Raw genomic sequence first — 22895 nt, 5'->3', positions numbered from 1 at the left:
CATCTCATCCACTCACTTCTTGAACACGGCCAAGGATGGGGACTCCACCTTTACCCTGGAGAGACCCTTCCAATGCCTCACCACGCTTTAAGGGAAGGCAGTGTTCCTAAAATCCATCCTGAACCTACCCTGGAACAACCTGAGGCCATTTCCCCTTATCCATCGGTAGCTGCCTGGGAGAAGACTCCAGACCCATCTTGCCACAAGCTCCCAATCCAGTCCTTCCTCCAAGACCAGGTGATGAGATGGGCAGCTTCCACCAAACCCTGGATTTGGTCTGCTGCACTCTCAGATCAACTCTGGCACCAGCAGATGACCAGCCCTAAGCTTGGCTGGGCTGAGCTGCCATGGCACCCTTCCAGGATGGATGGGACTTTGGGAATATCCTCCAGGGACCAGCAGCCAAACTGAACATGCGCCCTGGAGCCACAAATTCTGGTTGTATCCTTCTCCCAGTAAAGGCACTTCCAAGGAAGTAAATTTATATTTGCTTGAGTAACAGCTAAGGTAGTTGGGAATTGCATCTGGTTTCAGGTGTCTTTAATGAAGATCTTGGTTACCAGTGGAAAGATTCAATGAGCAGAAAGGCTCCTGAATCACATCTTGCATCAAGAGCTTCATAATTACTGCACATTCAACTGCAAGTTACAATTTTGTTTGCTCTTCAAATCTGGAAATAAACTGGGAGAGACTTCATACTTCAAATGAGTAACGTAAGACTAGAGATCTCCTCAGGAGGACATTGTTGATTTGTGTCCTACCTGGGACACTGATCTTGGCCAAAAATCCTCCAGTGCTAGGAGAGAGCTGCAGCAGTCAGCACAGAGGGTGCTTCGACTGACAAACTGTGCTAAAACTCGATCCTAACAGAAAATTATAAAACTCTAGAGCCAAGACCTCCAAACTGTTCCAAAGGTCATAAAAAAATATACAAGCACAATAACTATATCTAAAATAAATTTTAAAATAAAAAAAATAAATATTTTTTCAAAAAGGAAGAAAAAGAAAGATGTATGAGAAATATAAATCTGTCTGTAAATGGAGTTACTGATTACACGTTCATGAGGTTGTCCCAGTCACCAAACACTTCTAGAAACACTTCTGTACCAATTATTCATCACTAATATCTCTAGTACATCTTTAGACCTTCTGCCATGTTTGCACCTCCCTTATAAATCGAATTCTTTGATTTGGGCAAAAAAAAAAGATAATAAAACCAATCAAACCACACTTCCTGAGGAGCTGGTGAAGCTGAGATCTCCCCTGGGGGTGTGCCCTGGAGCTGTCCTGTGGTGGTGTTTGTGAGGGTCCCCAGGACGAGGTGAGAGATGAGAATTTGACTCCATGTTCTCAGAAGGCTGATTTATTATTTTATGATATTATATTGAAAGAAATGCTATACTAAAACTGTACTAAAGAAAGAGAAAGGATACATCAGAAAGCTAAACAAGAATGATAATGAAAGCACATGACTGACTCCTCAGTCTGACACGGTTGGCTGTGATTGGTCATTAATTAAAAACAACTCACATGGAACCAATCAAAGATGCACCTGTTGGTAAACAACCTCTAGACCACATTCCCAAACAATCAGATAATATTGTTTTCATTCTTTTCTGAGGCCTCTCATCTTCCCAAGAGGAAATCAGGGGCAGAGAGGATTTATTTTTCAGAAACCATCTCGGTGCCACTGTCCCTACCTTGATGGCAGTGGAGGCAATCTGGATGTGGTGCAGCCGCCGCAGGGTGCTGTCCCTGTCGATGAAGTAGGAGGCTGCCAGCTGGTGCAGGGTCTCCAGGGTCACCACAGAGCTGTTGGCACTGGGGTCGCTCCCTTCTGACCTCTTGCTCAGCTTCCGTTTGTCCACAAAAATTGTGAGCGACTCCTCTCCTGGGCAGGGAGAAAGAAGCCCCAGCAGGCATCAGCAACATGCAACAGTAAGGAGAGATCTTGTAAACATTCAACTTGAAGAACATACAAAATATGTTTATTTCCAAGGTCACTTAGTACAGTCATTCTGTAGTGTTCTGTGTTGGCATAAAAGAAAATGTAAACACTGTAATACTAGGGATGTTTGCTTGTTTCCTTCTCTCATCGCTGATTTTAGAAGAAAGGCACCTTGTTACACCTTGTTATGAGCAACCATGTGCTTTCTAATCAATTCAGCAGTGCCTGAAATCTGATAGAACAGTTGCCTTGAACCAAATTTTTCTAACTGAAAAATGTGGAGGTTTCAGAAAGTTGGTGTTTTTCCAAAAAAATAGACGCTTCGGCATCTTGTGTTGTGGATTTCTCACTTCCTATCTCTTTGTAGAGACGTGGATAAATACTGTTGAATTCAGAAATTTTAATTTCTGTAAGATTATTGAAACCCAAAAATCTGACTTGCTTAACTGAGTTCTTAAAAACATTTTCAGAACACACCTACTGATACTGTCAAATTTTCCATGTTTATCATCTAGTTCATGGATATATTCTTCAATGTTTCAGGCTAAGCAATAATTCGTTCATTTATTAAAGTGTTTAGGAAAAACTCTTTACATCACAAAACAAATTGGAAAAGTTATTTCTGGACCCAGTATTTTCTTCTGTGCAATTTATGTCCAAAATAAATTGGACAGTAGTAAATTTCCTCACTGTCAGAGCGTGTGTTTGGTAACATGCATCCTTCAACATTTAGCTCAACAATTGATTAATAATGTCATTATACCTGGATTTTAGGTTCTGAACAACTCCACTGAGTGCCTTTTCCTAGTTCCTGGAAAGGAAGTTACCCTGCTAAGGTCTGACTTGCCACTTGTGCTACTTTCACTGCTCACCCATCTGCTGCAGTGGCACCATGCCCGTGCAGAGGATGCCAACTTCAGATGGGATTATGTGCCAAAAAGTAATAGCTATAGGATAAAAATCTAGGATGAAAACATGACATCATCTTCAAAGGGAGCTAATCTTGGTGGTGAGCAAAGCTAAGTGAGGAACTTGTGCCTGTGTGCAGGACATCACCTCTGCTGGCCAATTCTGACTCACAAAATTTGTCTTTGGTTAACACAAGCACGCTCCTTGCTCCCCAATATACATTATGTGTTTCCCAGTCTCTCAGAAATTCAGAGGACAGACAAGCCCTTCAGACCTTACACAGGCAAAACTTGCATTATACAGGAGCTTTTTATCTAATTAGACCTGCAGGGCTTGTCTAGAATATTCCTTTTGTCCTGGGAGGGACAGGTGGATGTTCCAGCTGGAGCTTACCTCAGCTTCCACCACTACATTTATGCTTCTCCTCCTACAGTTTCCTAATGGGTCATTATTTTGTGCATGAAGTCATCAATGCAGGGATTAATTGCCTGAAGCTCCAAAGAACTAGAAATTAGCACAGCCTCCTTAAGTACCAGGATTTCCCCACCCAATTATTTAATCTTTCTGCTGTAATATGTGGACAAAGGTTCACAACTGCTGTGAGGAGGGAACTGGGAAAACACAGCAAACTCTAATGACCTGTCCCCTGAGAGAAATCTGCCATCAGAACTTGCTCTGGGTTCCAGCTTTGCTGGCATTCAATATGCAATAAAACCCATGCAATAAAACCTGATTTGTCACAACCTGCCATGTGACTCCAGCCAGGAGGAAAGATGTTTCTGGGATCAAAAGCAATGGAGTTGGCTGAGGTTGCAGCCAAGGGTCGTGGGCTTTGTGCAGCTGTTTGTGGAGCTGCAAAGACAGGGTTTAGAACGGATTTTAGGAAGGAATTGCTCCCCGTGAGGGTGGGCAGGCCCTCGCACAGGGTGCCCAGAGAAGCTGTGGCTGCCCCTGGATCCCTGGAAATGCACAAGGCCAGGTTGGATGGGGCTTGGAGCAACCCAGTCCAAGGATGCTTCCAGCCCAGACCATTCCATGGTTCTGTGGTATCAGAGAAGACAACAGCACAACTCAGAGAGTGAATATTGTGCCAGCAACCAGTTCAGGCTGCACAGATTAAGTACAAAATTTTCCTAGGAGCTTTCTCTCCATGTTTTCCCCTTTTCCAGAAGGCTGAGGTAGTTTGTTTAGATTAAAGTGGCTTTTGCAAGGTCAACCATCTTTCCATTGAAAGTATAATGAATTGTAAGGGCAAAGAAACAAGGACTTAAAGCTGCAGAAAATCTCTGGAAAAGACTAAAAAATATAATTTTTAGGTTGTTTGTATTTCATTATGACAGAATCATAGACTGGTTTGGGTAGAAAGGAACTTATGAATTTTGTCCAGTTCTCTCCATGCCATGGGCAGACCTTCCGCTAGCCCAGGTTGCTCCATGCCCTGCCCAACCTGGCCTTGGACACTCTTTTTCTTTTTTATAAGACCTCTTAAGTCCTGTAATGTCCCAGTAAGGTCTCCCTGGAAACCTTCTCTTCTCCAGGCTGAACAACCCCAGCTCTCCCACCCTGTCACTGTAGGAAACCTTCTCCAGCCCACAGAGCATCCACCACACCTTGTTCTCATGTAAACACTTTTATTGATCTGTATTAGTCTTTAATAGAGATTGTGGGGTCCTTATACTTCAACAGAATTCTGCTAAGTTTTATTATTAAAACAGAGTTTGAGTTTTGTTCACATAAAAAAAAATCTCAGGCATTTTTCCGTTCCCTGCTCTCCACGAGCAGACAGCAGAACTGCAACAAAAACTCACATTTCAAAAACAAACAAACAATCAAACCTTGAAAAAGGACAGGGCTGTGTGTTGTGATGCTTTACTTTGATTGGAACATCTCAGGAAAAGAATGTTTGGACCATGTCAGAGTCATCATATCATCCTATTTGCTTCATCCTGCTTGACTCTATGCTTTCCATGCAGTGGCTGCTGAGTGTGTTCTGGCAGGATCCCCTGGCACCCCCAACCCCGCAGGCTCGGTCCCTAATGCCTCAGGTTTTGGCTTTTATATTTTTCAGAGTCGGAACTGCTTTAGTGTGTAGTTCTGAGCTTCATATTAAGGACAGTAAGCTTTCTTCACAGAGTAGGGAGACAAAACAATTACTTCTCTAGCTGGGGACCAAGGACAAATGATCCAAATCTCAGGCTCAAGAGTACAAACAATGGAGGAATGAAGAGAGGAAAACAAGAAGGATGGGACTGGATGGGCTAAAGCTGGAATTGGACAATTAACTGCAATATGCAAATGGAGCAGAACTGATCGAAATGAGAGACCTCATGCCCAGTCGTGCATTTTGTGACCATTTTGGTTCACCTTGGGTGTAGCCCTGGCTGGGCTCCTGTGCTGCTCCAGGCGGATCCATTGAGGCCCTCTAATAAATCCCTACTTCATTCTTTAACTCTGTCTAACCTCTGGTCTAAGTCAGCCTTCTCAAGGCATCATCCCCACACCCTGACAGATATATTTGGGTTTTCATTCGTTGTAACCAGACTGAAATGACTTTGAATTCTTACATGGCATCTCACACAAGAGATGTCTGTATCTCACATCCTGGCTCATCACTGGCATTCCCAGGCACTGTGCTACCAGCAGGTGCCATCAGGGGCAGCTCAAAAATATTTGCTGCCCAAAAGACTTTTCACAGAGTTTTTCATCTGTCAGAGCTGATTGAGCTCTTCTAGAAAAAGTGGATTACCCTCTACATTGGTGCTTAGGCACCCCTGTCCCTGCAGAGCTGTGAAAAGGCTCCCTTCAGCACCTAGAGCTCCAGGGTCTGGGAAGTAACACTGCTAACTTGGATTTAGGGATGACAACTTGAGTTTTAAGTTCATTTGGAGAAAATTAAACCCATGCCAAAAGAGACTCTTGTGTCACATTGAAAACATGGAGGAATCTTGTTTTTCACTGGTTACTGTCTGCCACCATAAAACAGGCTAAGACATCCAAGCATCAGCTAAAAACAAGTGTGATTTAGAAAACAAGGTTATGAATTTTAAGGATTGAAAAGGAGTAATGACAGTGAACATTTATAAAACATGATTATTCAGCATCAAATCCTCCCAGCTGTGCTTTTCACAAGCTCTGAAAGCTGTATTTGCTCTCCTTCCCAAAATTCAAGAGACACTAAACTTCACTTTCTCAGGTTTAAAGGAAGCAGCATGGAAACACACAATTATGCTCACAAAACAATGTCACATAGCCCAGTTGAGTGGTTCAAGAAGCTCTCAGTCACTACAGGGATGTTTTATTGCCATGTAGGGCTGTCGATGACAGATTTTGTCACTGCAGGTGCAGGGGACTGATGCTCATGCTCTTCACTGACCTTGCCACAGTGTCCAGTCCTGTCCCCACCAGCCCTGGAATATGCAAGCTTATAACTTAACTTCAATTTTTAATTCTTGCTAAGTTTATAGGAACATATTATCCATGACATATATTTATAAATTCTACTAGGTCCCAACAACATGAAAAGAAAAGAAAAGAAAAGAAAAGAAAAGAAAAGAAAAGAAAAGAAAAGAAAAGAAAAGAAAAGAAAAGAAAAGAAAAGAAAAGAAAAGAAAAGAAAAGAAAAGAAAAGAAAAGAAAAGAAAAGAAAAGAAAAGAAAAGAAAAGAAAAGAAAAGAAGTATATGGGAATTTACCCAGATATTCAATCTGCCTCAGACCATTTAGATGTAAGGCTCCTAAAGAAAAATAGGATTCAGAAAGTAGAAACTAATTTTGCCTTTGTCTTAAAACATATTCAGGAATTATTTAAATTATTTTAACTATTAATTATTTAAATTAAAAATATAAATCTCCATCAATGTGGTGGAATTGGAATAATGCTGTAACAACTGTAACTAAATATAACCATCTATTGAAGGAGTAAATATATTTTGTTATACATAACAATACATATTCATATGATTTAAATAGTTAGTGCTATTTTCTGCCTCAGTTGTTGAGAGACTGTTTGCCTGTCCCCATATCTTTGGAATAATAAAGAGATTATAAGTCTTGATGTTTCATATTTTCATCTGTAGACTGGAAAGTGGTAGGAAAAGGAAGTTATCCAAGCAGTTCCCATCATTTCATGTCAGAAAGAGAGGAAACAGGAATAAAAGGACAACACTCCAAGGTAGCCATTGCCTAGCATAACCCACAGATGCCTGCTCAGAGCCCTCTCTTCATACACAGAAATGTATCTTACAGGACTAAAGGTCTTTGGTTTATGAACTCCTCAAAGGTTTCTGATTAAATGAAACACCTCAGCTACTACCTAAATAACTACACCTAAATACATACACCAGCTACTACCAGCTAGTGGAAAATCTATTCCTGTCTGGATCACCAAAGGTACCATCAGGGTTTTATCGGGTCATTTTCCCAAACTAAAGCAGATGCTGATGGAAATGCACAGGCTCAAAAACGATATAAATTAATGTCAGGCCAGATGTGGTATCATTTCCATGGTTCAAGTGAATAACAGTGCACGTTAATTCTATACAGACCATCTGTTTAAGGATTTAATTTTTTTCTTCATTAAGTAAACGGGAGAGGAAAGAATGTTAATGTGTTTTGTGCTTTTTTTTTCCCCTCCCCTTAGCTTCCATAATCTTAAATTCTGGGGAATTTACATACCCAGACGAGGGGTGTGACTGGTATATGCAAATCAGATGCAAAATTTTCAAGTTTCTTTCTCACATCAGTCATTTGAGGCTGTGTCCTCCTTCCCTTATTTGCCAGTAGTTTGTACCTTACCTTGAGAGAGTGCTATGGAAAGCAAAGGTCGCATCAGCAGTTAGTGCAAGTGCTAATAAATCCTTCAGAACCCATTGAGATTCACTGTTTTACACCACTTGACAATTTCCCCCGTCTCTGCAGGCAGAATAATTCGCAGCTCCGGGGGAATATTAATGAGGGACAGAAAAGCTGGAAAACTGAAGGTGTAACCATCACTCTCTCTCGCAGGGCTGTAATCAGCGGAGAGAGGTTGGGGTCCAGCTGATCTGCCCACTCCTGTTAAGACTGTCTGTTTTAAAGATAAAATTACCTCCTTTCCTTCCGATTCACCAAGCCTTCAGCAGCATCAAGGGCTATTTCCTGACCCGGAGAGCTGAATGGATTGATGGTTTGGTAATGAACACCTTGAGCAAAGATGACTGACAATAGCAGTAAAAATAAATCAACCTGGAACCTTTCAGATGACCACTTAGGCAGTTGCCTAATGAGGTTCTGGTTTCACAAGAAGCTTTGGGATTGTCCTAAAAATTGGTTTATTCAGAGCAGTTTCCTGGTGCAAGGAGCTCTTCCTTGCAAAAGGTGCTGTCTTCATCTTGCAAAGCACCCAAATCAGTCTCACTTCACCCAAATGCCTGGAACAAGAGCCAATCATTGTGGTGTGCTAATTATCCTCATCACCAACTCTATAGCTTTGCTAAATGGCCTTTTCTGCAGGAACAGCATTAAAGGGAATGGCTTTAAAGCTGGACGGATTCAGTTTTGTCCTCCTACATCCATCCTACAGCGGTACCCCAGGCTTCCCAACATCCTCCAGCTTCGAAGCTCGCATCTGGTTTTTACAATCCTTTGAAGTGTAGCTCCAGCAAACTGCACCATCCTTGCATGGTGTTGAGGACAGGCAGAAGAGGAAAGTATGAAAGCAAAACAAAAAATGTATAAATGCATAAGGAGAGAAAGTCATAGTAAGTGCTCAGTCCACTGGGTCATACAAGGTCCTTCGATCATGCAGCTCGTTATGGACTTTGGGCTTATGGCACCAGGAGATAAAATTTCCATAAGAAATAAAAGCAGTGAGAAATGTCACTATCCACATTATCTTGTGGCAGCAAGAAATATAGAACTTTTTTCCCTTGGTTCTCATTTCTGGATGCCCTTGAGGAGCGTATTTCTGTGTTTGTGAATAAAGACTAGGGAATGTTTCACAAACAACCATGTGCAAGAGTTCCCTTTATGCTCAAAAAGGGATCTTTATGGAAACCAAATGGTCACAGAGGCACACAAATCTTATCACAGCCTCGTTCATTTGCCAAGTTTTCCTTTCTGTCCATGAATACAGATGATTGGGGATTCATTAGATAAAAGTACTGTGCACACTCCATTTGGTCTTCTGCTTTTAACAAGCTACATAAGTGACAAGCTTTCACAATAAAACAACTTGTAATTAAAGGGAAAGTACTAATATATTATTAAAATAATAAAAAAATCTAATTATGTGTTAATCAAATGTGGACCAGCATCTGTGGGAATCCCCATTCAATCCAGCCTGAAAATGAGAACTAACACATCCAGGAAAGTATGGGCTTATTAGCTACCTCATGAAAGCTTTCTTAGAAATTACTAATTCCCTGTAATTATTGTAATTGAACCAATTTTTCAAAGTATTCAGCACCCATCCAGTGATAATGGAAGGCAGCAGGTGTGCCTCAAATCATGCCTAAAAATTGAGACTGGGGACCTAAATCAAACCCCACGTTAATATGAAATCTCCCTTTGACTGCATTACGCAGTGACAGAGCCCAGAAGCTAACTCTGTCTCCCTCTGAGTGAAAATCTGGGCAAGGCTGGGGCCGCTACTGCATTTTAGAGCCTTTCTGAGGTGAGAAAATGGTGCCCTACCTCAGCTACCCGGCAGCAAATGCTGAGGCTTTGGAGAGAATACTGAAGGTCCAAGCTAGAATTTTCAGATGTCCTCAAAGGAAATGCCATTAAGTTTTAATTTTTCTTAGGTCCAGACCTCCTGAAGGTTGTCAGCTCCGTGGCTCTGTGGTGATCAGTGTGATGCTGCTGCTTTGAATGTAAAGATCAGCTGTGGTCATGTCAGAACGTTTTCTGAGAGCTGCTAGATCTAGTTTCACCTTGACAATGAGTTTCATCACATGGCTGAGGAGCTACTGCTATTTACATTAGGTAATAATTAGCCGATAGGTAGCAATACTGAAAAATAATTTTTACCACTGGACAATCCTTGAAGTGGGATGCATGCTGCAGCCAAAGCTTTAGTTCTTATGCTTTATATTTTAAGGAACATTTTCTTTCTCTTCAGCATTTAGTTTTCCTATTCAAATGTGCCATGTGTTCTATACTCAAGAAATCAGTCATTTATAAAATGTGCCTATTTGCATAGAAAAATATTCAAAGTAATGTAAAAAATTCAGGGATTTCTGTTATAAATTGCTGGTCAACACACATAAATTGTTCTTCAAATTCTTGTGGTAAAGCCACAGAGGTACTAGTTCCCAAAATAATGATAGAAATTAGCTCTTAATTTTTAAAAATAACTAGAGCAAGACAGAAATTCCTCTTGTTTCTCCAATGGTCTCCTTCAAAAGAAAGCCTCTGTGAGCCATTTGGGTTGTTACAGATCTCAGCTATCAGCCAAAAGAGACTAGGAGGGCTCTCATTTCCTTTACAAATGGCTAGGATTCAGTTATGAAATGTATTAAAAAGAACCATTCCTCAGGTGAATAAAGGATTTTGACAAGCCTGTCCTGCTGGAAGGACACTCAATCACCAGAATTATCTTTAATATTATCACCCACGATGGGATAGAGCTGCATTTCTAAAATGTCAGTTCATTGTGTAATGCCTGGATGGGTAATCACAGGTAGTAATTATCTTTCATTCGGAACAATTTATGCTCTCCTTTGAACATTAGGCCTCTTCACTGGATTTCTTCAATCCATCTGGTGACTGGATCCCAATTGTCCATGGGGCTACCCTTTCCAGATTAGTCTGGGGGGACTGAAAGATGCAGATTCCATTAAGTTAATGGGAATGACATGGCAAAGCCTCATCATCCCATTTGGAAAATGCAGTCCCACTGGTTAAGTGAAGACTAATTCTAAAAAGGGCAGCATGACAATATACTTTTCCGATGGACAAAGTAGTTTAAAAGTCCCATAAATTAAAAGATTTGTTGGAAATACTTGCTACTGGTTTTCTGGCTCCATTTCTGCAGGACTGCAATGGACCCAGATATTTCTGTAAGCTGTTATTATGTTAATTGTTACAAGGACCACTTACAGAAAAAATAAGTCACTCTTCTTAATTACTTCAGCGCAGAGAAAGACCCCCAAAAGAAATGGAGCTCAAGTAAGGTACCTTCATCTTAGCAACTGGATTTCTTCTCTTTTTCTGCACAAAATTCTACACCCAGCTCCAATAAAGAGAAGGAGTGCCAAGACTGAGCAAAATCTGCTTCCACAGCGAGTGTTGCCCATTCTGGCGGCTTGGAGGAGGAAGAGTTGTGACCAGCACTTTTAGTCAACTCCCACCAAGCTCACCCCCACCATTCCCAATAATTAACCCTACCTCCCAGGGTAGCTGAGAGCAGGAAATGTGTCCCATATTTCTTGATCAGGTTTTCTGTGATCTGCTGAAGGGTCGGGCGCCGTCCCAGCAGCCTTATGTTACGGAAGAACTCGGGGGCCAGTGGCAGTGGGGAGCCAAGGAAATTTCTTCTTTCCACAGCAAGATTGTTTACTTTCCAGCGGCCAAACTCTCTGCAAAAACAAAGCAGTTCTCATTCAGAAATGTGTCATTCAGACAAATGTCCTTCATTTGCAAACGACTCTGCTCTGCCGGGTAGCTGGGGGCGACTCGCTGGGAATTACAACGGGCCTTGACAGTGATACTCTGTCATGTGCTATAGACAGGACAAGCAACGAGGATTATTTATTAGAAGTAGGGAAAGTAGTCCATAATAAAATAATTGTTGGGGAAGAAATAAATAAAACCAAAGCCACTTAGGTTGCTGCTGCTCCCGTTGGTTTTGTGTGACCCCTGATGTGAATATAGCTCTAAAACAACAAAATTTGGTAGAAAATGAAATTAAAGAAATGATTTACCAATTATGGACCTAATGCAACAGACATTTTTGTTAGAACAAGATAAATTTTAAAATTGTAACAAGGAAAAAATAAACAAAAACGAAGCCACTTAGGTTGCTGCTGCTCCTGTTGGTTTTGTGTGACCTCTGATGTGAATATAGCTCTAAAAACACAAAATTTGGTAGAAAATGAAATTAAAGAAATGATTTACCCAATTATGGACCTAATGCAACAGACATTTTTGTTAGAACAAGGTAAATTTTAAAATCATAACAAGAAAGAGCCCATCTTCTTTGCCTTTTGATGTTAAGTCACTTAGGTACATAAATTGGATAACCTAAAGAAACACTGTCACACCACATTTGACCTTACTGTGATAATTCTAGTTTACTATACTTCTGGCCTCCATTTTGAGAAAATACACAGACAGAAAGACTGATTCCTAAAAAGTGATGATGTTTCAATTGTAAGAGGGATACAAGTGAATTCAAAGATTTGCCTCCTTCCCCCCTCCAAAGTAAATCAATGACAGCAGGGAAAACAAACAAGCTCATTGCACAGCAATAAACACATCTTTTATTAATTTACTTGCCAATTAAGATACCAGATAGAGCTATTAGTGAGAAGGACTCATTGTCCTCAAATCTAGACAGGACAGGCAGCCTTGGCAGTAACTCGGCTTCTCCCAGGTACAGAAATAGCAGTTTTGGGTACAGACTCTGGGAATTAAGTGCAAGGCACTTGAGGACTCAGCCACCACTTTGTTGAGTCTTTTGTAGAGCAACATCAATTAGGATTCCTCTTAGACAAGATTGTGGAAAAGCAAAGAGCTTAGTGACCTTGCAAGGTCCTGCTGAAGGTCCCAGGTAAATAGAGAGAAACACTCAGGTACAAAATTAACTCAAAAGCAGGAATCAAAGATGCAGAAAAAAAAAAAAATTGAGGGATGCCAGAAACCAAGGGCTGCCAGTAGCTGAATGACCAGGACTGTAACACATACTCAACAGTGGGATTTTTTAATACTTTTAAGTCCACAGTTAGCAGCAGAACTCAGATAAATACATTTTTGTGTACCCCTTCTGCTTTCCAGCATCCTTCTCTTCCTCTCCCAGATCCAAACTGCCTTTCCTCTCAGACACATTCTGGCAGATGCCATTTTTTAATCAAAAATAAATGAAGAATGATGGTAGGGAGAGATTTCTGTAACATAACTGAAACTGAATGTGATTTACCAGTCAAGGGCATGAGGTTAAGCAAGACCCCATAGTTCTTAAAGACTCTACATATCACCAGTGTGCTAAATTGGTATCTGAGAATTGCTTTCTGATAGGGGATTTTCCATCTTAGTTGTCAGGTCTTGAAATTTTCTCTCACAACTTTCCTTTCCTGTTAGGAAACTAGAAAACCTATAACTTCTATTTGCAGCTTTTATGGAACTACTATAAATGAGTAGAGAGAAATGAAAATATTACACACAAATATTTTTTGCCTGTAAAGTGAAGAAGTCCTCATTGTGTATATTGATCACATTCATGCAGACTCTAAAAACAGTGAATTACCCTGCACTGTAAATGTAATTTTCAACTGAAAAAACAAACCAAACCACCAAAAAATAAATCAATTACAAAAAAAAATCTATTTTTTTGTTGTTTAAATTCTCTGCTTTCTGGTCATATTTTTCATTTGAATACATAAGAAAATAGTGGTTAACTGTAGTTCCTGAACAGACCAGAAAGACAGACTTGCTTTGGCACTAAGAAAATATTACAAGTTTTATGTTGTAAAATATTTATTTTATGCCTTGAGGAAACCTTTTGTTCTAAGCTCTCTATATGAGCTGAGGTTCAAACACAATATAAACAGAAAAGATACAATTCTTATAAAAGACAGTTTTCTGCCACCCTTGATATGATTTTCATTGTGAGTATTTAAGGACAGAGAAGACCATCCTAATCCCCTCAACCTGCCCCCTTTTTGGTGAATCCCACCAAATGCCTCTTGTGTCACACCTTTGGGACTGGGAAGAAACTGTACCCCAGAAAAACATCTACATCTTGATTTAAATTCTGAGGATTTCTCAGAAATCCTCTACAATCTGTTGTGGCATTTAACTACAGAGGGTGCATTCTATTTTCAGTTTGAATATTGCCAATTCCAGTGTCCAATTTTTAGGGCTCTTAATGCATGCTGGGCAACTGAAATTTTTTCTAAATATTAGGTACATTCTGTGCAAGTAATTACAGCTCTTGTCTGAATCCCCTCTTAACCTTGGGCTGAGCCCACTGCCCTCCTTGGTGTCTCTCTGTCAACAGTGACTCAGAAATTATGTCCCACAGCCCTTCTCCACAAGCAGCAAATCCTTTCTTGGAAGAGTTAAACTGGAATCAATGGCCACATCCAGGACACATTCAGATGAATTTCCAAGTTGAGGTTGCCCTGACCTACTACAAATCATTTATTTACTGAATCCAGTCACTGAGTTATTATGGCACTGAGAGAAACTTGCTTGGCTTAAACAAATTTGAGTTCCTTCCACAGTTTTTTGCTACAGAAGGATTTCTTTTTTGCTGTAGGCTTAGAGTAGGCAAATGCTTTTGTAAAAGTTTTGTCTTTAGTTGTTTGGTGTTTTTTTTTGTTTTTTTTTTTTTTTGTTCAGAATGTACCAATGGGAACATTTATTAGTGCAGCAAGTAATCATCCTTTGAAATCCACTGTTGAGGAATCTGGGGGAGTAGAATATGGAAGATGGAGCCCTTTTAAAAAGATGACAGTTTTATAATTGCGCCCCAGACAGAGCTGAAGTATTTAGAGATTTTAGAAAACAGCTTTTTTATTTTGCTGGAGTCTTTCTTAAATGAAGTATTTTAGAATATGGAGAGATGAAGACTTAAACTCTCTGGGAGAGACAAGAAGAAGATAAAATAGGGATGCAGGGCACTAAAAGTGTCTGCCTGTCTTCAGGAGCAGGGATACCTGGATCTGGACAAGAGAGAAGTGATGAGCAGCTTCCAGAGCTGAGGAAATATTTCAGACTTCAGAAGGAGCTGGATTTATGAGAGCAAAGTGCAGGAGCAGGGTAAGAACTGGGATGAAGTTCAGAGTGAGGTGTTATGGTGCATTATTTCTAGCACATTGAGTGAGGAGGTTTTCACAAATGCTTTCTGGGTCACTAGTAGCTCCTAAAATTAGAGCTGATTTCCCTTTTTAGCAATGTCACTCTGAGTAAAATCATACCCTTATCTTCCTTTATATATGACACATAAATATGTCTATCTATATACCTGTCCATATATAATTCATGGTTTTAATCTTAATTTCACTTTGCAACCCTCTCTTGTCACCCCTTTCTTTACCTGTTTGTCTTGCAGTCTCTCTAACACAAACTCTCCAGCCCTAAACATTTAGTTTAGTGCCCAATGTACATTATTCCCCTTCAAAAATCAAGATCCTGCCCATTGCCAAAGGCACACCAGCCGGTCTGATGGAGTTCATAATCTTACTCTGAGCAGAGAAAATGCTGCTTTCCAGAGCCACTGAGTTCCATCCATCTGGAGAACACTTCCCATGGAATAACAGCGCACCTTCACTCTTGGATGGTGAGAACATGACAGCTTTGAATGGGCTAGAATGACAGTGGCAGACTGAATCCAATGTTTTCCCATGCAGCTGCAAATTCTGCTGTTGGCAGAACAGCTCATTGAGGGAATAGATGGTGGTTTTTTCCTCCTACCTTCTTTAAAAGCCTCAGGATTTCAGACTTAATAATCTTACTCTGAGCAGAGAAAATGCTGCTTTCCAGAGCCACTGAGTTCCATCCATCAGGAGAACACCTCCCATAGAATAGCTTGGCATCAATGCAGGCTGCTGCTCAAGAAAACTGATTTTCCACTGAGAACAAACACTGGGGCTAAGAGAAGCTTGTCCTTTCCTACTCTTCCTCTTCCTCTGCTCTGTAAGAGCCCAGCCCAGCAGCCTCCATGGTGCTCTCAAGGAGAGAATGGCAGGTGGATGTGCTGCCCATCTATTTCCAGGGTGATTCACTGCATGGAGCTCTCCAGTGCTGCAGGCAAAGCCTGTTGTGGAGAGGGAAGATGGCTCAGAGTTCCCAGGCATGCACAAGAGAGAGGAAATCAGTCAGGCTGGCTCCTAGGATGAAGCCTATAATGGAATCATGTTATTATCATAAGTAGTGCCCCAGGGCATGGGCAGCATTCTCTCCATCTCCCCAGATATCAGAGCCATGGATTTGCATGTGCTGCCTCAAATCTGATCCCTGGCTGTTCCAGGGAGCTCCCATGAAGAGTGACCAGAGTCAACAAGGGAAAAGAAGAAGCATGCTTTAAAATGCAGTTGTCATTTCAACACTATTTATTTTATAAATGACATTGAGAGAGATGTTTCATCTCAGGAAACCATTAGTGTTCTGACAGGAGAGACCTGTTAGTAAAGCATCATACAAGTTTTGGACAAGTTTTTCTCTTCAAAGAAGCTTAAATTGCAAGTGGATCTGAAAGGAATCCTAGGGCTGTCAATGTCTCTTTTGAGTTTCAGGCCATAGCTTTTTTTCCAAATGTGTACATTAATTATAGACTTGCTTCTATCACTGTATTCATTTAAATACAGTTTAAATCTTATGGCATGGGGAGTTATGGAAAACTCTCTATAAAACAACTAGATAAAGGAAATTTTTAAAATGCCATTGTACTCTAAAATGGTAGTGTGAGGAGATTTGAAATGGAAATATGATCTCCTCCATTGCAGTGACTAAATCAGCCTGTAAAGAGATTTACTGTGAGTTTGATAGAACCTTCCTAACTACCTAAGATCAACCACTCACAAAACAGAGCCCAAGCAAAATTAACAATGCTAGGCCTCATTTGAAGTGATTTGTTGTGTTATATAAATCAATATGACTACTGGTAAGCATAAATGTTACAGAATAATATTGTGGCATAATGTGGAGAACACTCTTGGGAAATGAACTTCATACAATTTCTAATACAAAAGAATTCTTCTGCGTTCCTTTCCCTTAATGTCTTCTAAATGAGGCACCTTCACTCTTGGATGGTGAGAACATGACAGCTTTGAAGGGGCTGGAATGACAGTGGCAGCCTGAATCCAATGTTTTCCCATGCAGCTGCAAATTCTGCTGTTGGCAGAACAGATCATTGAGAGAATATATGGTATTTTTCTCCTCCTACCTTCTTTAAAAGCCTCAGGATTTCTAATGCCTGAGGCCATGGTTTGAAAAAGGCCAAGATGAGATGAAGACAGTTTCATTTTATATTAAGCTTCTACCTGCTAGGAGTTCCAAAACAGGAAGTAGATAAAATATTTGCTATGAAAAAAAAAAAAAAGCGCTTTTAAAGAGAGCATTCACCCAGATCTAAAACTATGTAATATCCAAGACTGTGTTATTCACAGATTGGCAAGTGAAAAAAAATTCTCCTTACCAGCACAGGTCATAGAACTTTCAATGCTTATTACAATCAGTTAAACAATGGATAATATGCAAAAATCTTTACTAAATGCTTGTTATGGTTGATTTTTCTATCCAAGGTGAAAAAGAAGGGAATTAGTTACATTGTGGCTGAGCAGCCTCCTGAAAATCTCTACCCTTGTATGGAGACATGACAATAGAGAAAAACACTGCAATATGAGCAAAGTAAACAGAACAACCTCCCTGGAGGAAAAGAAGCAGATAGCACAGAACACATCTCATCTGTGTCCCTTAAAACTTTCAATTAACTACATGTTTTATCAGAAAAAAACCCATTCAAGAAATAATAAGCTCCTTTTTAACATATTTGCCCTCGATGAAATGGAAAGTATTTCTTCATCAGCTTTATGCTTGTAATTGTCTGACATTTTGACAAGGTCAAAACAGAAAGTTTACTGAACATATGTATTTTTTTTCCATATTATTGCTTTTATCTTGCAGTGAATAAGCACTATCAGTAGGATTTCTTTTAATCCTAATATCTTTTTATCCTAGTAATTTTTTTCCTTTCTATGCCTTTTTTGCCTTATCAGCTTCCTAGCATTTGAAATTCTACTTCCAGAACTAGAATCCATCAGTATCAGCTTCACTATCTTCTTGCATTATGCATATGAAATACGTGCAAGTGTATGAATGAATTTTAATACAAAAAGTACATACATTATACCTAGAATGTACTCAGATATATTTCTTTTTTATGAGTCCTGATAGTCAGATTACTGAGTCAGCTATCAATGATTTCAAACTTCTCGCCTGTCATGAGCATAAAAAGGGGCACAAGAGGGAGGGATGTGGCTTTCCTTTTGTGCATGTCTCATTGATATTTAGGGTCTATAACATATGTACTGAAAAATTTCCGCCCCTGATGAAATCCAAGGGGGAATTATTTCTGTATCTTGTCCTGTGGTGTTGTTTGCCTTTTACCCAGAGTCCATGATTAACTTCCCAACAACTTTGTGAACATTCATTTAGGAGCTCACCATCCACATATTTAGCCGGACCTATATTCATACAAAGGTATTTTGTAGCTCCTAATGACTAAATCTAATTTACCTCCTGTCTCAGAGGCAGCTCAATCACTAAGCAGCACAGAATAAAGCAGAAATGCACTTTCCAAGAACGTGTTGCAAATAACACAAAGAATAAACGGCAAGTACAGGAGGAGTAAAAACACTTCAGAACTCTGAAGTGTTTGTATGAACCATCTGAGTGAGGAACTGGTGAATGATCTTGTAAGATGTCACCAGTTTGCACAGGCTTGTAAGACAAGGGTTAAATTACAAGTAAATGATTCATGAGCTCTGCATGTCAGGGAGCAGAGGGGAAAGGGAGAATTCCCAGTAAAACCCTTGCCTCTGCTACATCTGAGATGGAAAATGAGTGGGTTGCTTGGGAGGTGTTTCCTACAGGCTGAGTAAACAGGAAACAGATTTTGCACCTCTTTTCTATTTCTGGGGTTCATTTTCTCAGATGTGCTCTGCCCTGTAGTGCTTGTAAGTGCATGCAATGTGTGGATATACACAAGGGGCCTGAACCAGAAGTAAAAGTCTCTCCCAATAACTAGAAATCTGGATTTAATCCAAAGAACAGATCTGTTGAGCAATACCAGTACATTTTACATGGGTGCTTTTAAGCATGGAAGTACCCTCTACTCAGAGGTAAATGCCAAGAGGATGGGGAACAGACCCTTCAGTGGTGCACAGGAACAGGACAAGGGGTAACAGGCATGAACTGAAACACAGAAAGTTCCATCCAAATATGAGGAAAATCTTCTTTTCAGGCTGTCCAGAGGAGCTGTGGATTCTCCTTCTCTGCAGACACCCCAAACCTGCCTGGGTTAGACCCTGTGCAGCTGCTCTGGTGACCCTGCAGGGCTTGGACTTGGCCCCTTCCAACCCCAGCCAGTCTGGGATCCTGTAAAAATTATAATCACAACTTGGGTTTACAGCCTGAAGGCAAGATGGTGACATATTTGGAGACAAAAGTAGTTGTCCATCCAAATAATTACAATAGTCCATTCTCACTGGTTTATATATTTATTTTTCCCTGCAAAAAGTATTGATTTCATGGTTTGTCATATGTCCTGGAGGGATTGGAACATTGTTCCTTCTCCCCTTGGCAATATCAAGAGAGTTTCCAACACCTTGTACTGGCAAGCTCAAAGCATCCTTCTTCCCCAGTTCACATCAGCTCATAGGAATCATTTATTATCTAAACAGGTAACAGATTTGATAAAATGGTGCACTTGTTTAGACTGGCAGAAGACAAATGAAATCCAAAAAATTCCTCTGACTGGAAAATTCTTGCTTTTTTTTTTCATTTTATTTGTGACTGTTATGAAAGCCAATATTGCCTGAAATTCAGTGTGAGGAAAAGACATGGATTTATACTTTGTCAATGGGTAAAAGACTGTTTCACTTCCAGAGAAGAAGGTATCTTGCCTATAGCTAAAACAGCAGTTAACCTTTGAAATGGAGAAGACTGGCTTGGAAAAGAGTTTTTTGACACTATAAGGAGAAGAGTTATTAGAAAGAGAAGCAAAAATCTGGTTTTGCCTAACCTTTAGAGCCAATTGATATTATGGTCCTGTCCCTGTAGCTAATTGTACAGGAAAAAAAATTATGGATTCTAAGAAAATGAAAGTCAAAAGTCTCTGGAACTCTCACTGGGACTGGACTTTGGGGATTCGGCTACACCTTATACTGCTTCCAAATCAGCATGAAAATCATGTTCTTCTTCAGTCTCTTTTTGTCCTGACTGAAAACAAAAAGAATTGAACCATGTTTTTTGTAGAGATAAGGAAGAAATTTGAATCTGTGGAAGTGTTTTAGTGCATAAATCAACACATGAAAATACAGTTTATGAAGAATGAATCAGCATAAAGATCTGCTGGAGAAAATAAAACAGAGCAGAGGATTCATAGATTCAGTGTTGATTGATACTCACAGATGAATCACAGGGGAAACACAAACTGCTAAAATTCTTCATCATTATGTGATACAACTCATAGTCTCAAAGTCTTTGAAATGCCTTTTATTACCATTTTTACAACTTCTGTTTCAGAACTTCAAATTGATCCGCAGAACTGGGCAATGGAGAGGCCTACAGACAAGCCCACACCGTGATAAATGATTTAAAGTTCCAAGGGGGTGCTCTTGCTCACCTTAGCTCTTGTTTGAAAAATGAGGCACGGCCAGGATAAGAATTCTGGCAGTGCTGTGAGCAGTCGTGACCTCCTTCTACCCCGTACCCAGAGCCAAATAAAAAAACCTTTATGACCTGGATAGTGTGGCAGGGAATATGAGTCCTTAAAGCCCTTGGAAGCTGTTTGCTTGCTTGTTTTTGAGATGTTACTGATGCTCAGGATGGGCTTGTGCCTGGTGCCACAGAGACCAAATTGCCTTCTATCCAAAACAAAAGCTGATGTTACTCCTGACTGCCTGCAAGAAGGAAATGGTACCTAAATTGTTGGCTTCAAACAAAAGTATATAGTCTCTAATATTTTCTCAAAGAAATACTGATCCAAAGCCTTATTTATGAAGCTGTATATAAAATTCAGAATTGTTCCTTTTCCAGGAGGAATGTTGTATAAACTTAACCTTCTACAGTGTGCATTATTTGGCTCATTTTCTATTCAATTTATAAGTTTATCCTTCCAAAGTGGAGGCTTTTTGTCTCCAGTTTGATGCCAGCAGTGCTATTTTCAGCACTGATGGATGACAGTTACTTAACCTGCACTTGAATTTATAAAGGCAGTTGTTTCTACCAACCCTCTGGGATGATTCTGACTTCACACAAGTGTAAATCTCACAAACACATGCATAAATGTTGCCTTGATATTGTGAAATATAACATCTGCACTATTATTGTCTGTAGCAATTCAAATTATTGAAAGGAGTAGGAGGTAAACCCAAATATTTCCTGAAAATACTTTGGTGTTTTATTTGTTTGTTTTGGCTTAGCTCTTGGGGGAATGTGCAGATGATCTTCTTTGCATCTAAATGTTCTCTTCCTATGCAAGTGATGTTTCACTGGTAGCAGGAAATGCTCAGATCTCTACATGCACACAAAAAATTAATTCAAAATTTCTTATTCAGCATATGAAAATGTTTCTACCACAGCAAAGGATGAGTCTCTGTGAGGAAAAACTATTTGTATTAATTCCAAACTAAATCTGGAGTGTTAGTTTATTTAAAATGGTCCTGGTGTTCTTCTTTTTTCCAGCGGATTTAATTGCAACTATCTCTAAAGAAACAGTGGAATTGCACTGGTGAGCTAAACAGAGAATCAGGGCAAGAAAATTGTCCATATAATTCCAGATTATAACCACAAAGCTTCCTAGTGCTCTTAACTGAATGAAAGCATTTAATGGGAGTTCAGTTAATAATTTCTGCAACAGGAACAGTGAAATGTTAAATGTGTTCTGTGAAAGAAAAAAAACCTGTATTTATCTTACTTTATAGAATCACGGATTCATGGAATGCTTTGAGTTGGAAGGGACCTCAAAGCCCATCCAGTGCCACCCCTGCCATGGGCAGGGACACCTTCCACTGCCCCATATTGCTCCAAGCCCTGTCCAGCCTGGCCTTGGACACTTCCAGGGATTCAGGGGCAGCCACAGCTTCTCTGGACAACCCATTCCAGTGCTTTACCACACTCACAGGAAAGGATTTCTTCTTAATATCTAATCTAAACTTGCTCTCTGTCAGTTTGAAGCCATTCTCCCTTGCCCTGTCCCTCCAGTTCCTGATGAGTTGTCCCTCTCCAGTTCCCTGGAGCCCCTGCAGACCCTAGAAGGTTCTATGGGGTCTCCACACAACCTTCTCTGCTCCAGGCTGAACATTCCCTGCTCTCCCAGCCTGGATCCATAGGAGAGCTGCTCCAGAGCCTGTCATGGCTCCTCTGGACTTGCTCCAACATTTCCACATCCTTCTTACATTGAGGACTTGAAGACTGGACATAAAACCCCAGGTGGGGTTTCACAAGAGCAGAGCAGAGGAGAATCCCTTTCCTTGACCTGGTGGATTGGTGCTCTGGATGAGCCCTGGGCTCTGCTGGTTTCTGGGCTGGGAGCACTCAGGACCAGCTCATGGGGAGTTTTTTCCTCGGCCAGCACGTCCAAGTCCTTCTCCCAGGGCTGCTCCCAGTCCCTCTCTGTTGGTAATTTGGGATTGCCCTGGCCCAGGTGCAGGACCTTGCACTCCACTTTGTGGAATCCATGAGGGTCACAGAACCCCAACCTGTGCAAGCCCTCTGGTTCATCTTTCAGTCCTTCCTGAGTGGTAGGGAGGTGGAAATTGCACAAGGTGGGGAAACAAACGGAAAAAAACCCTTCAGGTCTCTGGGAATCATACAAAACTGGGTGCATCACCCTGTAGTACATCCATTAGAGAGTTAAAATTCTGTATGCAACTAGATCTATTCTGAAGCTCACCCTACATTAAAAATTCTGAGAAAATTACTTAACCCCTCTACAGAGTGCAAATATAAGCTTTTTAAAGAAGCTGTAAATAGAATGACACTGTACATATTTAGTATTGTAAAATATTTGTATTGAAAATGCATTACTATAAAATTTCTGTGCCTCTGAATTCATTTCATTATCACTCCCAGCACCTTTGTAGAAGAGGTCTTAGAGTGAAAAATAAAGGTGA

General features: G+C 40.4%; 1 protein-coding gene across 2 annotated transcripts in view; it reads right to left on the bottom strand.

Moving 5' to 3' along the window:
• Positions 1-22895, bottom strand: part of BRINP3 (BMP/retinoic acid inducible neural specific 3) — a 198091-nt gene that overhangs the window by 79061 nt on the left and 96135 nt on the right. For both annotated transcript variants that reach the window (XM_063165434.1, XM_063165435.1), the window contains exons 3-4: positions 11224-11414; positions 1701-1891 (exon numbers count right to left, since the gene is read on the bottom strand). In XM_063165434.1, the coding sequence (XP_063021504.1) occupies positions 1701-1891; positions 11224-11414 (382 nt within the window). The remainder of the gene's footprint in view (positions 1-1700; positions 1892-11223; positions 11415-22895) is intronic.

Source organism: Melospiza melodia, chromosome 11 (assembly GCF_035770615.1).
Source record: "Melospiza melodia melodia isolate bMelMel2 chromosome 11, bMelMel2.pri, whole genome shotgun sequence".
Lineage (NCBI taxonomy): Eukaryota > Metazoa > Chordata > Aves > Passeriformes > Passerellidae > Melospiza > Melospiza melodia.
Note: the sequence above shows the minus strand (reverse complement) of the source record. Positions and strands in the feature narration are given on the sequence as shown.